At 43.4% G+C, this 18,507-nt stretch overlaps 1 protein-coding gene across 1 annotated transcript in view; it reads right to left on the reverse strand.

Moving 5' to 3' along the window:
• Window positions 1-3,155: 3,155 nt before the first annotated feature.
• LOC108928867 (cadherin-related family member 2-like) overlaps window positions 3,156-18,507 on the reverse strand; it is a 34,297-nt gene continuing 18,945 nt past the window's right edge. Inside the window, exons 22-33 of the mRNA XM_029257471.1 lie at window positions 16,973-17,061; window positions 16,542-16,610; window positions 16,311-16,449; window positions 15,922-16,043; window positions 14,093-14,203; window positions 13,847-13,930; window positions 9,424-9,487; window positions 8,352-8,470; window positions 5,872-6,261; window positions 5,528-5,694; window positions 4,105-4,379; window positions 3,156-3,239 (exon numbers count right to left, since the gene is read on the reverse strand). Of these exons, the coding sequence (XP_029113304.1) occupies window positions 3,156-3,239; window positions 4,105-4,379; window positions 5,528-5,694; window positions 5,872-6,261; window positions 8,352-8,470; window positions 9,424-9,487; window positions 13,847-13,930; window positions 14,093-14,203; window positions 15,922-16,043; window positions 16,311-16,449; window positions 16,542-16,610; window positions 16,973-17,061 (1,713 nt within the window). The remainder of the gene's footprint in view (window positions 3,240-4,104; window positions 4,380-5,527; window positions 5,695-5,871; window positions 6,262-8,351; window positions 8,471-9,423; window positions 9,488-13,846; window positions 13,931-14,092; window positions 14,204-15,921; window positions 16,044-16,310; window positions 16,450-16,541; window positions 16,611-16,972; window positions 17,062-18,507) is intronic.

An 18,507-nucleotide genomic window follows, 5' to 3' on the forward strand; every position in this document is an offset into this window, starting at 1 on the left:
GAATGTCAGCTGAACCCTCATTATAACTCCTATTTTATTAACCAAAATCTTCCCTTAGACAAGTGTTATCTTTGCTCAGTATAATACTCACTCACACACTGGCTGAAACCGCTTGTCCCAAGTGGGGTCATGACAAACCGGAGCCATAGCCGGCAACACAGGGCATAAGGCTGGAGGGGGGAGGGGGGAGGGGACACATCCAGGACAGGATGCCAGTCTGTCACAAGGCACCCCAAGTGGGACTCAAACCTCAGACCCACCAGAGAGTAAGACCTGGCCAAGCCCGCTGCACCACCGCACCACCTCAATATAGTACTGATTTCTATAAACACTTCTAATTGTTACACTGAATAGACTACAAAGTTTACTAAAGTGCATCTTTTTGAGCAGTTTTAAGGATACAGTCTTACATTATATTACATCCACTCGTAGTCTAATGATGTAAATTTGTTCTGTGAAATCATGCAAAATTCCTGCTTGTAAGGGGATGCAATTACAATTTTTATCTAGGGGAAGAAAGTTGGTTCCAGCATGAAAGATACATAAAATAATAAAAAAAAAAATAAAAGATATTTTTATAAATAACAATTACAGCATCAACAATAATTTCAAAATTAATATTTTTAACAAGAATTATTATTTCTAGCTTCTGTTTCAATGTTATATTTTCATCCATTCATTCATTTTCATTAGCAGCTTGTCCAGTACAGAGTAGCAGTGGTCTGCAGTCTACTCTGCAATCATAGGTTCCGAGAGAAGTTAAACACCACACTGGATGGAGATATTTCCTGCAATTCGTTTGCAAATGTTTGTGATGTAAAGAAATAAAGAAATAAAGAAATGTTCCCAAGAACATTTCTTATGTCAGTCTGCAGTGCTCACAAGAACTATACTGTTAGAGATGTTGCAAAGCATCTCAGACAAATGTTTAACACCAGACGATTTTCACTGAATTGAGATTAACATGTTACTTTTTAAGGGCCTTCATGTTATTAAAGCTGTTTCTATGATTGTGGCATGAAAGCACAAAATGAGGATGGTCAATGTCGTCAGTAGTAATCCTTTATTTATACTTTTTCTCGTAGTCTTGTACAGTAGAGTTAGGATACACAACCCAGAGGCGACCAGAGCAATTGTGTCCGTCACTGTTATCCCTCACCAGCTGCAGTTTCTGTACATAGCACAAATGAGTCAGTCCTGTTTCCTGGAAGAGCCAATGAATTCAATGATTTCAGTAGTTGGGTTAGTAGTTATATGTTTATACTTCATTTCTTCAGGTGCAAATCTCATTTCCTGCTGGAGTACCCTTGAGCAAGGTACTTATGCTCAATTGATGGAGCAAAAATGACCCTGTGATAAAATCAGGTAAATCACTGAAAATAGCTTTATACTCTAAGTCACTTTGGAAAAAGTATCAGCTAACTCTGAACTGATAGCAAGGGACAGAAGGTGTCACAAGCATAGGAGTAATGCTCCCAATGACCACAGGAGACACCACTCAATTCCAACAATCCAAGCCCACGTACCTGTTCACAAACTAACAATCAGTAACCCTACAGCTATAAAAGGAGTAACAAATGGAAGCAAGGTTGTAGATTCTTAATCAGCCTTCAGCTGACTGGGTCTGAAAGTATTGTCTTGCTATCCCCTGTACCTACATCCTAACCTAGTGCCCAGTGTTCTAGTGTTACCCCATTTTTCCCAGTCTCCATGTTCTTTGTCTTCCTCAGTCCATAGACTGATTCCCTGAACCATCTCACTGATCAAGTCACGAGTCTGTTCCTGGTCAAGTCTCTGTGGGTTCATCCATGTCCAGCACGCACCTCAACACCATTTCCCCAACCAGAACCTATAGAACTGTGTACTTGTGAATAATTTTGCATTTGAGTTCACAAGATTTCACATCTCCTTGTGTTTATAACAGAGGGATCTGGCAATAATGAACTCAGCAGACTTTTAGAATCTCAAGAAGGTGGCTGTTGCCAATGGACACAGTCTTGGAGCACATCCAAAAGAACGTATCCACCTCTATGATGTCAAGTGATACAACCCAGCTACCTGTCATCGATCGACCCAAACAAAATTTGTGGATGGAAGCACCAGTCCACCCTCACAATTTGCATTATGGGAGTGTGCGTTGCCAGCACAATTCACCATGATGTTGGACAGGAGAAAGTAAATGCCACAGACACTCACCAACAGGTATAACCAGAATCTGTATGGATCAGCTGGGGACATCAGACACTTGGGAACAGAAGATATTGTTTCCAGTATGGACTGTGTTTTTACTGTGGAGATACAAATCAGGTCCAGGTCTCCTGTCTAACACCAACCCCCCTGTGGACTTTGAGGATGTTATTTAGTGGTGAGTGGAGTTTCTCAACATGTCTCCATTTATTGTCACTGGCTAAAATGTCATTACCTGGGGGCTGTACTATGCTTACTATATGTATCAGTTCCATAGAAAGAGAACCTATTGGTTCTTGGTTGATAAAACATTGTATGAAGCCTGTCACCAGCATCTACTGGTTTCCTCTTCATCAAGAAAAAAGATGGAGTGTTGAGGCCATGTATGGATTATTGGGGGTTAAATGTTATCCTTGTGTCACACAGAAGGGCTGGAGATGGGGGGTAAGTGGATGGACCCAATTGTGGATCGGTTTTTACTTTCAACAAGGCTCGATGGACAGGGCAAATAGTGGAGGTCAGGGACAGGTGAAGTTCTTCCAGGTGCAGAAGTCACAATACAGGCAAGACTAAACTCAATGGTTGAGAGAACAGGCGAGGGTCAAGAACCAGGAACTTGAGAACAAGGCAGAACACGAAGGTCGAGGAGTTGATGCTGATACCGCTCAAGGGCGTTTGCAAGAATCCGCGTTGCTGTGCGGTCACGGAGCTCCCTTTATACCAGGTCCCATCAATTGTTCCTGGGGGCTCAGGTGTTGCTGCTCTGCTTGTTCCCGGGGGCATGACAGTACCCCCCCTTACGGACGGCTCCTGCCACCCGCTGAGGCCGGGGCACCGGGCGATCAGGGTGGTCTGTGAAAAGAAGAGATTAGGTCTGGATCCAGAATGTCCTTTGCCGGAGCCCAGCTGTGCTCCTCTGGGCCGTACCCATCCCAGTCAACAAAATACTACAGATGGCTGCGACGCCTTTAGGAGTCCAGGAGTTCTTTAATCTGGTACGTCGGAGTTCCATCAACCTGTACCGGAGGTGGCGGCTCTGAAGCCCGTGGGACCTGGAGGTGTGACACTTAATGTGGCTTAAGAAGGGAGACATGGAAGGACGAATGGACCTGGAGAGACGGGGGCAAGCGGTAAGTAACCGGAGTAATCTGGCAGATGACCTGATAGGGGCCTATAAAGCGGGGGTTGAGTTTTCGGGATGGGAGGTGCATTATCAGGTCCCTGGTGGACAACTAGACCCACTGGCTGGGATGAAAGGAGACAGGATGACAGTGGTGAGCTGCCTTGTGCTTGTACTGGTGCATGCTGCAGCATAGCCGGGCTATGACTGTTCTCCAGGTCTCCTCACTGTTCCAACACCAGACATTGACTGCTGGGATCTCTGTGTGTTCTGGATGCCAGGGGAATAGGGGAGGCTGATACCCTAGGACACACTTAAATGGGGTGATTCCGGTGGAGAAATGAGGCAGGGAGTTGTGGGCATACTCAGCCCAGAGTAGATATTGGGCTCATTGATGCTGCTTCCGGTTGCAATAAGGACCTTAAGAACCATTCTAGGTCCTGGTGGAGTCTCTTGACCTGTGCGTTAGCCTGCGGATGATACCCAGATGTTAGGCTTACTGTGACCCACAGTTTCCACCAGAAGGCCTTCCAGAGTTGTGAAGTAAATTGTGGGCCTTGGTCGGAGACAATGTCCTCCGGAAGGCCATAAAGACAAAAGACGTGGTGAAACAGGGCCTCTGTGGTTTCCAAAGCTGATGGGAGCTTCGGTAAGGGTATCAAGCAACAATACTTTGAGAACCAGTCGAGGACAGTGACAATGACAGTGTTACCTTGGGACGGGGGGGAGGTCCACCAACAAATCTATCGAAACGTGTGACCAGGGACGAGCTGGGATGGGAAGAGGCTCAAGCAGACCTGTGGGATTCTGAATGGGGTCCAGGCTTCGGCACACATTTCACAGGCCTCTACGTACTCATGCACATCTTCCCTCATGGACAGCCACCAATAGTGGCCATTGGAGGAGGGAAAGGGCCCGTCTGTGACCCGGGTGTCCTGCTGCTGGGGAGTTGTGAGCCCACTGCAGGGGAGAAGGTCGGAGTCTGACTGGCACATATTCCTTACCTTCCAGTCGGTCTGGAGGTCCGGGATCCTCTTCTTGGGCCGCCTGAAGCTCCTGTTGGAAGCGCCATCTGACAGGAGCCAATACACATTGACTGTTTCTCTATAGAGCCTGCCCACATCCAAACAGCTGGATGTTGTTTCAACAGGTCTTCTGGCTGTATGACATACCAGAGGATATTGTGTGTGATGGGGGTCATAGTTTATGTCCAGGGTATGGACTTCTTTCTTTTCCCTTCTGCAGTATTGGTCAGCCTGACCTCTGGGTATCATCCCCAGTGCAATGGGCAAGTGGAGTACCTCAACCAAGAAACTGGGCATAAACTGCAAAGCAACAATGGTCAAAACTAGGCCAACTGGAGCCGGGTCCTCCCTTGGGCAGAGCACGCTCAAAAATCTCTTGTGCACTCATTAGCTAATCTGATACCTTTCCAGTGTGTTTTGGGTTACCAGTCACCGTTGTTCCTACGAACTACTGAAGCTAGTGAGATGCTTGCTGTGGATATCTGCTACAAGAGGAGTGAATCAGTATGGGAATCTGCTTATGTCCATTCCAGGAAGTGGTGACAGCCAAAAATGAAAAGTCTGACAAAAGTTTAGAACAGCTCTATACAAACCAGGAGAAAGAGTGTGGTTGTCTACTCTGGATGTCAAACTGCACCTGCATTAAAAAAAATGAACTGCCAGATACATTGGTCCTCTCAAGATTGTCAAAAGAATCAACCCGGTCACTTACCATTTGCAATTACCCCCTACAGTATTTATCTGTGACATGCCCATTCTGGGGTAGGGAGGGTGATTGATGGCCAGAAACCACACTTCACCATAACTTACCAGATTTAAACAATTTGACTGACAGTGAGGGCACTGAACTGACAACCTGGGACCCAATAGTGAGAGACAGAGAGAGAGAGAGATGACTTGCACCTAATCTGTCTACAGTCGCCCTGAACACAAGAGCTGACACTCCGCCAGCAACCTTTTCCCTGAACAGTGAGCATTCATGTTTTTAGTTATTTAGTGGAGTTCAACAATCTGATGGCCTGTAAGAAGGAGCTGTCCTTCAGCCTGCTGGTGCGGGATCTGATGTTTCAATACGATCTGCCTGATGGTAGCAGCAAGAGCAGTCCATGGCTTGGGTGGCTGGAGTCTCCGATGAGCCTCCGTGCTTTCCTCACACAGCACCTAGTGTAGATGTCCTGGAGGGAGGGAAACTCACCTCTGACATCTGTGGGCTGTCCACAACACTCTCTGCAGAGCTTTGCGCGGTCGAGGACGGAGCTGTTCCCATACCAGGCAGTGATACAGCTAGTCAGGATGCACTCCAGGGTGCAGATGTAGAATGATTTGAGGATGTTAAAGCTCATATCGAACTTCCTCAGCCATCTGAGGAAGAAGAGGCACTGGTGAGCTTTCTTCACTCATTGCCTCAGTGTGAGTGGATCAAGTGAAGTCCTCAGTGAAATGAACACCAAGGAACTTGAAGCTGTTGACCTGCTCCACTGGAATCCCATCAATGATGATGTGGGTGTACTCCCTGTCCTGTCTCCTAAAGTCCTTTACAAGCTCCTTTGTCTTTTGATATTGAGCAAGAGGTTGTTTTCCTGCCACCAGTGTGTCAGAGTGCGCACCTCTTCTCTGTAGGCAGTTTCATCATTGTCGGTGATCAGACCTACCACTGTTGTGTCATCCATGAATTTGACGATGAAATTGGAGCTGTGTGTGGCCACACAGTCGTTGGTGTAGAAGGAGTACAAGAAAGGGCTGAGAACACAGCCCTGCAGGGCTCCAGTGTTGAGGGTCAATGGGGATGAGCTGCTGCTGCTGCCAATTCTGACCACCTGGCATCTGCCTGACAGGAAGCCCAGGATCCAGCTGCAAAGGGAGCTGTTCAGTCCCAGAGCCCGAAGCTTCAAGTCAAGCTTGGAGGGCGCAATGGAATTCGATGTTGAGCTGTAGTCCACAAACAGGATTCTCACATTTGTGTTCTTTTAGTCCAGGTGGGAGAGAGTAATGTCTAGGGTGAAGGCAATGGCATCGTCAGTGGGACGGTAGTTGCAGTAATCGATCTGCAGTGGGTCGAGCAAGGCAGGCAGCACAGAGCAGATGTGGTTTCTGATGACCCTCTCAAAACATTTGCTGAAAATGGGGGTCAGAAGAACAGAGTGCCAGTCATTCATGCAGGTTACCTTGGACTCTTCAGTACGGGCACAACATTGTAAAACATGTGGGGACTACAGACTGAGAGAGGGAGAGGTTGAAAATGTCAGTAAAAACACCCACTAATTTGCCTGCACATGATTTAAGGTTGTAAGCCAATTCAAAACTTTTACCTCACAATGGTATTTCTTCCGAAAATATTTTTGGAAACACCTAGCTGTGTTTCAAATGTAAGACTGCTTTGGGAACTTATTGATTCTGATCTGCACAGATCTGCTGGTCAACTGTGTGAGAATAATGCAATACAGACACACACTGTAACAATCAGGCCAGAATGAAGCATATCTTGTAATTCTTTACTATGTAATTGGTACATAGATATGTGCAGAATTCCAAATTTTAAATTACCCATAATAGCCTAATGTGAAATTCATCTCTCAAAAGCAACTCATACAATTCAAGGTATATAAAAACACACTAACAAAAAGCTTAAAATATAGACACACAACAATCAAAGAACAGGTGGTCTGTACTACAGTCTGTAAAGGTATAATCAAAACAAGAGGTATTGGAACCTTCAAAAAATTCACAAAGACATACAGTAAGTCGTATTTTGAGTTCAAATCTATGGGGACGCCATATACTTATTTTTTAACAGAATTTTTGTTATAAAAAACATTTTATTGAGGGGTACATTTTTCACTGAAAAACCAACCAACCAATGTCAACAACTGCTTATCCCAAGTGGGGTCACGGCAAGCCGGAGCCCTACCCAGCAACACAGGGTGCAAGGCCAAAGAAGGAGGGGACACACTCAGGATGGGATGTCAGTCCATCACAAGGCACCCCAAGCAGGGTTCGATCACTGAAAACATAGGTTTCAAAATTTTTCGCAGAGTAAAAATGAATATTTGCTGAAGCCTGTCCTGGGGAGGATAACAGCACTGAGTATCTTTCTGTAAAGTATGACAAGTTTGGAGTACACTTTGGTGGGATCTTGAGGTACTCCATCCTGCAGAATATTTCAAAGTCCTTGATAGTCTAAAGTTTGTGCTTGTGGATGGCCCTCTTTAATTCGGACCACAGGTTTTCACCAAGATTCAGGTCCTGAGGCTGAAATGCCCAAATGTTAATTGTAAGGGTGTCAGTAGTTTTGAAACCTATGTTTACATACTTACACACACACACACACATTTTCAGAACCGCTTGTCCCATACAGGGTCGCGGGGGAACCAGAGCCTACCCGGCAACACAGGGCGTAAGGCCGGAGGGGGAGGGGACACACCCAGGACAGGACGCCAGTCCGTCGCAAGGCACCCCAAGCAGGACTCGAACCACAGACCCACCAGAGAGCAGGACTGTGGTCCAACCCACTGCGCCACCACGCCCCCCTGTTTACATGCATTTTTGGTCAGTTTCGTGAAGGATAAGAATACTTCTTGACTTGCCTATATAGCTACGACTTTATAACATTAACTAAATTATGGCAGCATAAAATCAATGTTACATTAGCTGTATGTGCTACAGATATGATTGTGTGTGCAACTCCTGCTGGGTACTTTGGAAAAAAAAAATGTAGGCCAATTTCATGAATGATTGGTATTGATATTTAACATTACAGCAAAATATGGAAATAGTTCCAACTGTGTTTTCAAATAATGTTGCATTAAAGAAATAGTGAAACCATTATAATTTACCTGGGAAAAAACACACAAATAGAAAATCTGAGACAAATATTGTAACAATGTATTTAATTTCTGTGTGAAATTTTCTAGTAAAAAATCTTTTTACATAAAAGGTGCACTTGGCAGCTGTTTTATTGACCTTAATAGCAGGCTGGAGATAGACCAGTGTTCATACATAAGTAGGTGTATGGTGCTCACAGGTCAGTGGTACTGAGGGCAGGGTTGTCAAACGAGTTACTTGTGCCTTGTACTAGTGCAGCACCAACTGGCTCAATGTACTGGTCGTTTGCAGTCTCTTCATCTTCCTCCTGGATAATCTAAAAGGATGGAAGCACATGTACACCATATTTACGCTGACACCACTATCCAATGTTAAGGTGAAACATGAACTAGATAAAAATAATGGACTAAGGCATATATTTCCTATTTAAAAATAATGCAGTAATAATGTAGAATACAGTTGCTTTTTCCATTTTTTTTTTTTGTTTTGAATCTTTTTATGTTTCTCCTGATTCTCCTGCAGTTTATCTCTAATTTTATCCATTGTCACTTGACAAAAATACAAGTGCTTTACATCAACAAGTGGATATCTAAAGCAAATTACACACACATATTATATAACATACATAGATATTATATAGAGCCAACACTACCTATTGTTGTATCTAATAGTATTTTAAAGGTTGTTGCATTGCACTGAGATACTTTGATATCAAAAAGATAAGCACTGACAGTATACTGGCTAATTTCTGAGCTTTTTGCAGTAGCATGTGTCTTCATACTAATAGTTATGAAAGTTAGATGCATTAGAAGCCATGTCCTAAATTTTAAAAGCTCAGTAAATATCACACACATTTTCTGAACCACTTGTCCCATACGGGGTCACGGAGCCTACCCGGTAACACAGGGCATAAGGGACACACCCAGGACAGGACACCAGTCCGTCGCAAGACACCCCAAGCGGGACTTGAACCCCAAACCCACTGAAGAGCAGGACCAGGACCAACCCACTGTGCCACTGCACCCAGTGAATATCAGCTTGTGTTAATTTTCCACACTATGTCAACTTAAACTAAATTTTGCACAAACTTGGAATCCCCTTGATGTGATTCTACATTACAGGCATTCATTCAAGTCTGATACTATGGATCGTCATGTTATGAACACTCAAGCTGGGAATTTTAAAGACTCATATTTTTAACTTTGATTTTTTTTTTATTGTGTAGGGGGTGTGGTGGCTTGATCAGAGATGTTTTTTCTAATTTTGTACCATCATTGGCGTAGTGTCCCTCTCAGTCATGTCCATTTCAGTATTATAATCCAAGGAATTGAGGCTGCAAATAGAAAAACAAATTTTAATAAGATGCTAGTGCTTGAATTTGATCCTAAATAGTAATGATCAGTTTGCAAAATATTTGTAAATGTACAGATGATTACTCCAAACCTCACAATGATAATTTAACGTATGCAAATTACAGAAGCATTGATGATTAAATGCAGTATGAGCATGAGGCAGCAACGACAGGGTCTTTTTGTAGCAATAAAAAACATTGCATACTGTCGGGTAAGAGATACCATCCATCCATCCATCCATCCATCCATCCATTTTCTTAGCTGCTTAGTCCTTCTATGGTTGTGGTGGCAATAGGGAGAGCAGAAAAGCCCAGACATCCCTGTCCCTCGCAACTTCCTCCAGCTCAACCCAGGGGATCCCCAGCCACTCCCAGGCCAACTGGGAGATATAATCTCTCCAGCGGGTCCTGGGCCAACCTCGGGGTCTTGCCCCAGTTGGCCGTGCCTGGTATACCTCCAATGGGAGGTGCCCATGGTACCAGATGCCCAAACCGCCTCAACTGGCTCCTCTCAATGTGGAGGAGTGGCAACTCTACTCTGCGTTCCTCCCGGATGGCCAAACTCCTGACCCTATCACAGAGAGTGAGTCCCACCACACTGCGGAGAAAACTCATTTCAGCCGCTTGTATCCGCGATCTTATTCTTTAAGTCATTACCCAGAGTTGATGAACATAAGTGAGGGCTGGGATGTAGACCAACTGGTAAGTAAAGAGCTTTGCCTTATGGCTCAGCTCACCCTTCACCACTACAATCCGGTACAGCGACCGCATTACTGCTGCCTCTGTTCCCAGTCTGCAGCCGATCTCACGCTCCCCTCTCCCCTCACTCATGAATAAAACCCCAAGATACTTAAACTCCTCCACCTGGGGCAAATTCTGAAGGAGGCATGAAGGGGGAATGCCATCCTTTTCCATGAGTGACCCATAGACTCAGACTTGGAGGTGCTGATCCTCATACTATAGGAAACTTTGTGTGATTTGTCTAGGTGACCTGAAACTAACCCAGGCAAGAGTAAACACAGCTCAGGTATATGTCCTGGGATGAGGGTATGTTTAAACCAGTATAACAATCAATCAAGGGGATCCCTTGATGGCAGTCGTGTCTGTAAAACATAATAGTGGAGTAGTGACAACAGCATGTGATGACGTAGAACCCCAAATTAACGATACGTGTCAAGACAAGAATCAGGCAGACTATTCTATTCACCACTGTGACTGAAGGACCATTAACTGAAACAGCAGTAAAAATAGTGGCCTGATTAAAGGGTGATCTGGACCATGTATAAAAAAAGGGAGTGTCTGGTTAATTCAAAACTGTATACAAGGTACTGTTTATGAGTAGTCTGGCAGTTGCTCTGCAGACCAACTCAGCACTGTTACTTTGTAATAAAGTCTACTTAAATTTACAAACTACACGAAAAGTCTGGTGTGTTGTCTCTGGAAACCATGACAATACCAACCACTTCACACTCGACTGCAAACCATTCCAGTGCGTGCTGGAGGCATCCATGTGACGGTGCCAAAAGGACAACATCATCCACAAAAAGCAGAGACATCATCTTCCGGCTCCCTTCCGGCCCTCCTGACCTCGGCTGTGCCTTGATATCCTGTCCATGAAAACCTCAAACAGGAGTGGGGATAAAGCACAACCTTGGCAGAGTCCAACACCCACACTGAATGGGTTTGACTTAATACCAAGTATGCGGACACAGCTCTCGCTCTGTGTGTACAGAGACCAAATAGCCCACAGTTGTGGTCCCGGCACCCCATACTCCAGAAGCATCTCCCACAGAATTTCTCGGGGAACACGGTTGCAGGCCTTCTCCAAGTCCACAAAACACATTTAGATTGAATTAGTGAACTCCCATGCCCCTTCAGTTATCTGTGAGGGTAAGAGGCTGGTCCACTTTTCCACGGCCAGGACGGAATCCGCATTGTTCCTCTTCGATCTGAGGTTCAACTATCGGCCAGAGCCTCTTTTCCAGTACCCTGGCATAGACTTTCCCAGGGAGGCTAAGAAGTGTGAAACCCCAAAGGTTGGCACACACTCTCCAGTCTCCTTTCTTGAAGATAAGGACCACCACCCCAGTTTGCCAATCCAAAGGCACTGTCACTGAGGTCCATGCAACATTGCAGAGGCGTGTCAGTCATTACAGCCCCACAGCATCCAGGGTCTTATGCAGTTCTGGGCAAATCTCATCCACCCCCGGTGGTTTGCCATTGTGGAACTTTCAAACTATCTCAGTGACTTCCACCAGGGAAATACACTCTGATACCCCTGACTCCTGTAAGGGAGGAATATCTCTCAGGGTTCCTCAGAGTGCTCCTTCCACCTCCAGACAATGTCCTCATTTGAGGTCAGAGTTTCTCCACCTTTGCTGTGCACAGTTTGAGCGATGCTCCTCCAACCCCTAATGAGCCGCCGGATAGTCTTCCAGAACTTCTTTGAGGCCAGCCGAAAGTCATTTTCCATGTCCTCTCCAAACTCCTCCCATGCTCTGGATTTTGCCTCTGCAGCTTCAGCTGCTGCTGCCTTTTTTGCATGCCAGTATCTGTTGAGTCAGGAGTCCCCAGAGCCAAACCAGGCCCTAAAGGCCTCCTTCTTCAGCTTGATGGCTTCCCTCACCACTGGTGTCAAGCAGCAGGTTCTTGGGTGGCCGCCGTGACTGACACCAACAAGTCTTTGACCATAGCTACGTCTGGCTGCTTCCACAACGGACGTTTTGAACAGGGTCCATTCAGACTCCATGTCCCCTACCTCCTCCGGGACATAGGAGAAGTTCTCTCAGAGGTAGGAGTTAAAATCATTCCAGACAGGGTCCTCTGACAGTCGTTCCCACCACACCCTCACTATACACTTGGGTCTACCTGGTCTGTCCATCAGTTTTCCCTGCCATCTGATCCAGCTCACCACCTATCATTGACCTCTGGCCTAAGGAGCTCTGGTACCAAGTACTTACGAGCATCCTTGTGTTTGAACATGATGTTTGTTATGGACAAACCATGGTTAGCACAAAAATCCAATAACATTATACCGTTTGGGTTTAGATCAGGCAAGTCGTTCTTCCCAGTCACCCCCCTCCAGATTTCCCAGTCATTACCAACGTGAGCATTAAAGTCCCCCAGCAGGACTTTCAACATCTGCCCGGTGCCTCTCACCCCATGCAACTCCTAAGTAGGAGAGAGACTACGCCCTATCAAGGAGTTTGGTTCCAGAGCCAACACTGTGAGTGGAGGTGAGCCCAACTATATCTAGTTGGTATCTCTCAACCTCCCACACCAGTTCTGGCTCCTTTCCCCCCAGTGATGTCCCGGCTCTTCCTGGATTGGGGTCTTGTCATGGCTGAAGGGCTTGTGTGATCTAGGGATCTCCAGAGCTATATTGTCGGAAGCAGTATGCTCCTGGTAGGGTTTCCCATGGCGATCAGGTCTGGAGTGAAGATCCAGATTAACATGATCTGAAAAACCTCTATGGTGAACCGAAACAAGTCAGCATTTACCCTTCACAGAATAGGGTCACCGGGACCAACCCCTGGAGCCAGGACTAGCGTTCATATGCGAGTGCCTTGTGGCCAGGCAGCCCACATAACCTGGCTGGGCTCAGCCCGAAAAAGCAACATGGGGGGGTCATGTGGGGCCACCACCCGCAAGGTCCAGCAAAGGGGTCAGGTGCAATGCTTTTCAGGCAGCAGAAGGGGGCAGGGGGGCGCATGGTGTCACGGACCCTTGGGGCAGAAACTAACTCTTGGCATGTGGAATGTAACCTCACTGTAAGAGATATGTATCTGTAAAACTTCACTGAAGTTCCTGCTTTTGGGAAGTGAGCACACTGCATTTTTGAGTTCTGTTTTATTATCATAACTGCTAATAAAGGTGTAATGTTAGTTAAAGAGGGTCTTGCTCAGTGGTCGGGTGGAATTCCATCTGCCAGCTTGTACAAAATCATTATAATGAGGCCAAGGCTAGAGTGACGGGATCAAGTGTGGAGTTTATTGTTGTGAACAAGACTACCTAAAGAAGGAGGAAAAGATGTCAATAGCAGGAAAAACATAAGACTTCCAGAAACTCTGGCCAAGATCTGGCCTCTCAAATCACAAGCAGAGATTTCTAGTGTAATAAGACTCCTGAAAGAGGAGCTGGTGTGAACAGTCCAACAACTGGTAACAGGTGTACTTAGCTCTTCCAGAACTTTGGGTAGAGGGATAATTATGGGAAGAACCAATTTCATTATTGGGGGATAAAAACTGAAATCAGGAGTTTAATACAGAGTGCCATAAATTGCACTATAGAGTAACAAAGAAAAGAAGGTATCCATTCTTTTTGAAAGAAGTATCATTTTACCTCATTTTGTCAGCATTGGAACTCTCTTCATCAAAGCCCAGGTCTGTGATATTGTCAATGTTCAAATTTAGCACAGGGTTTGCTCTAAAAGGGAAAACAGATGAGCATGTGGATCCCTTTACAATTTGTTTATATTACAGGGTTCCACTTTTGAATGGCATGTTGGAACATACATGCAAAACACAGTATTTTCTCAAGGATATTTATGGTAAAAAGTGCTCATACATAATGCCATGTCATGCTTACCCTTCCATTGAGTATTTATTTGTACCAGGCACTACTGCTCCAGATGTGTGGTTCTCTGTCCTCATAGCAACTGTGCTCATGGCTTTGGCTGCCTTCAGCTTTCTCTTGTAGCTACAAAAGGCCATAAACACATATTCCAGTAACAAATAGAGTACATCATATATATTACATCACTGTTAACTGACAGAAAATACCAATCCTGTTGTACTGGTTTTTCATACAATAAGTCTGTGAAAATAAAAATAATGTAATCATAGCCATAAAGTGTATTGTTCCTTATACATGTGGTCTGTACAATGAAAAACAATCACACACAGTAGGCTTAATATTTTGTACAGCGGGATTTTTGCACATTACAGTCACTTCATTTCCAAGACAGATATTTTTATATTACCATGGAAACAATGACCACTAGTGTACTCTGCTATACATACTTCATACTGTTTGTTCTCCCTTTCACATTGATAGCATTAACAAATTGCAATTGTCAATTAAACTGAGTCTAACTAATTGAAATAATAAATTCAACACCAACTTTTAGATATAAACTAGAAACACTGCAACTCAGTTACTTAATAATAAAAGTTTTCTTAATAATAAAAGAAACTTTTATAAGATGAATATTACACCAGTGGGGGTGCGGTGGTGCAGTGGGTTGGACCGGGTCCTGCTCTTCAGTGGGTCTGCGGTTTGAGTCCCGCTTGGGGTGCCTTGCGACGGACTGGCATCCCGTCCTGGGTGTGTCCCCTCCCCCCTCTGGCCTTACGCCCTGTGTTACCGGGTAGGCTCTGGTTCCCTGTGACCCCGTATAGGACAAGCAGTTCTGAAAATGTGTGTGTGTGTGTGTGTGTGTGTGTGTGTGTTACACCAGCATAAAAAGCCTTAATGTTGCAATCAAATAAAGATCATTAAACAGTAGCACTGTATGGTGTCTTTGTGCTTTACAGAGTGAAGGCTATACTGTGAGTAGTGATCCTGTCAACTTTACTTCTTTTCATTGTAAAAATCCATGAGATAATTTACCCAAATGTCTCCCAAAAAGGTTGAGAAAAAAGCGCAAAAAGGCATTGGGAAAGGGTATCATGCATAAATACAACATTTATTATTTTTTTATTTTTACTACGTCAGCTTACAGTTATTCATAGTGACACATTTCATCTTAAATGCAAACACAACTGCTATATAAAGCAGACAGTATTTCTTACAGTTCTGCTGAAAAGATTATTTCCTCCGAAGATTTAAGAGCCTCCCTTTCCACTTTTGCATTAGTTTAGTGTTAGCAAGTTTGTCATATTTGAGACACAAACGAATGGTGAAGTAACAGTTTGGATTGGTTTTTGCTTTTATTGCAATATCCAACCCCCATAGTCGATCAGTGCCAAGCTTCATTTCAAAATGAGAGAATTTAGCTGCACACTTTTCAGAGGCCCTTGTTGCCATAGTGATTACAGCTATTTCCATACGCAGCAAGAGGCAGCATACTAGCTTTCTGTCTTCTCTTATACTGTGCCATTTTTAAGAACTATGTAATGGATAAAATATATTGATGCATTCTGATAAACTGATTTAAAAAAAATGAGAAGTTGTCAATATCTAAGTTATAAAGATGCTTATATGGTTTGTGCTATATGTTCTTCTCTGAAATCTTACCTTGGCATTTTTGTCTTACACACTCCTATGACTTGTATTTACTGTCTTATGTCAGGGAGACTGGTAAGCAACAATGTGATTTTGGTGTAAACTTCGAATTTTTTCATTATAGTAGCACCACCTTGGAAGGGGAGTGCCATTACACAGAACCTTTGGGTCAGAAAGCTTCTGCTACTCACCTCCTCTGAGTGCACACAAGCAATGTTATCGTGACCACCAACACTATAAGTAGACTAGCCACCAAGCCAGTTAATATAAGGAACACAGGATCAACTTCCTTGACCTCAGAGCCACCAGACACCTGCAACAGAGGAAGCTGGGCTGGCACATTCCTGAACAATGCCTTTATTCACATTATATGCCTAATCCAAAGACACAAAATCAATAACAGTGCTTGAACCTCCCTCCTGCTTCATCCCTGAGTAAGGCACACAATCAATTATTACCAGTTATATACAGTCATTAATAAAATTATCATACGTTCCTAAGAATGCAGCATCTGTTTCATACTCGGGATTTAATGCTTTCAAAGCCTACAGTCCAGATTTATTGGTTCTTGTATACTCACAATGTATGTGAGGCCATATTTTCGCAGAATACTGGCATGATACAGGTCTTCTTGCAGAATCTTTTCAACACTGTCAGAATTGAGTGCACTTCCATTGGGAAGTATAAAATAGGCCCCCAAAACAACTATCTCTGAGGCTCTGTAAACATAAGCAATTAAACGTGATTGAGTTTTAAATCATTATAATGTGAAAAGTCAGTTTTCACTTCAAATGCAAATTCAGATCCTTACCTCGGTTCCACACTTTCTGCCACAACGTCCAAAATACGAACAGTTGTTTTTGTTGCTGCTGAAAGTGCCCTGCACAAATGTAAGAGATGCAGACAAGGAAAAGGAAAGGTAAGTATATTCAGCATGTTTAGAAAAGCCTACTTAAGCAATGTTTTCAAAAACTATTTTATTTTGCATCAGCTGGTAGCTCTGAATATCAACTCTTCTTGAAGAATGTGAAAGAATAGCATATAAAAGGCATCTGCAAACATGGAAAATAAAAGTAAACAACATCCTGGCGCCAATTATATCACATTTTGTTACTAGAAGTTTTTATTTTTGTTTTTACAGCATTCCTTCTGCCAAGCTGGACCTTTTTTCCATTAAATTTAACTCTGCACTTAGACTTCATAGTTCGCATACACATACACTTTAAAGCACAGCAACTTTACCACTGAATTTGATTGAGGTTTGTGTTGACTTCTGACACTGAAGACTCAAAACGAAGTCCAACACGATAAGATTTGTCAATGGTGTAAATCTGCAAAATAGTTCATTCAGATGTCAGATCACGTCAGATGTAAGTAAATTAATTGGAATATTTATTTTTATATTGTATCACTCAAACCAGAGCGAGGATGGGACTCACTTTCGGCCCAGGAGTTATATTCTGCAGACTGGCCCTTAGTTGTTTTGGCTACCAGGCAGTGAAACACTATAACTAATGTAGACATAATGGCACCCTACACTAACCCAACAGCCTATTCCAAATAACAGACAGGCCAAAAAAGGCTTTCCATGTGACAGAGTAAGCTATGATTCATAACAAGATAGAAAATCAATACAAATAAAGCATCAACTACTTTAATATCTGAAGGTAATAACCTCAGTTTTATCTCACATATTCATATAATTTTCTCAGGAAAATCTTGACAAATCTTGACTGTCTCAGATTTCAACAAAAGTTGTCCCCTCAATAAGTCACTGCTCTCTGTCACCTTCTTTGTCATGTCATTATTGTTCAAGGACATATGACATGAAAATGAATGTGTCAAAGTGCTCCTGAATGGGAGAACTCCATATTCTGTTCTTTACAGAGCTGATTGTAGAAAATGAGTAAAAGTACTACTGCACTAATCCAAATGGACTGGAATTCTTCTATAATTCTCATTGTAATATTTTATAATTTTGTAATAGTAGAGCTTTCAACTCTTAATGTACCATTAAACTGCACTCTATGCCTTTGCTGTTTTAATATATAGTGCTGTATCACTGTATCATATCTGAATCTACAAGCTAACTCTGGAAAACTGGACTCCAATGCTCTTTTTGGATTGTGATCAGTATTGTGGAGTTGAACTGAACCCATCACGACAGCCCATTTATAATTTCTTATACATTTAGCAGATGTTTTTCTCCAAAGTGACAACTCAGAGTAAATAAAAGTGTATTTTAACAACAGAGAGATGTAGATGCTGAAGACAATTCTCGAAGTACAGTAACTCAGTCAAAAAACTGTTTTTGCCAGCATACTATAATGGCATTGACGGAGGCTCGTGTGGATTAATGTACATGGTTGATGCTAGTTTCTATTCTTGTACATAGTCCTTTGTTCCTTTCTTTTTGGCTGTTATGTTGCTTATGCTTAATTTGCCACAGGAAGATTCTGGGGGGTACAAGGGGCAACCTCCTAACCATTGTGTGGAGAATGGGGGCTTACAGTGACCTGAGGGAACTTTTTTGTGCTTAGCACTGTCTTATATTCTTTTTGTCAAGACTACTATTGAAAAGATATGCATTTACTGCATAAAACTTTATCAGAATATCTATGATTCTAAATCACTTTCCTAGTTATATATATATATATATATATATTGGAGCTATAGATAAACATTTGCATTACATTGCAGGAGTAGCTGTCTAAAGGTTTATCCGGATATGCGTATCCATATGTGTTCAATAAAGAGCATTTTCCTAGAACCCTGTC

The sequence above is a fragment of the Scleropages formosus genome, chromosome 13, assembly GCF_900964775.1.
Source record: "Scleropages formosus chromosome 13, fSclFor1.1, whole genome shotgun sequence".
Taxonomy (NCBI): domain Eukaryota; kingdom Metazoa; phylum Chordata; class Actinopteri; order Osteoglossiformes; family Osteoglossidae; genus Scleropages; species Scleropages formosus.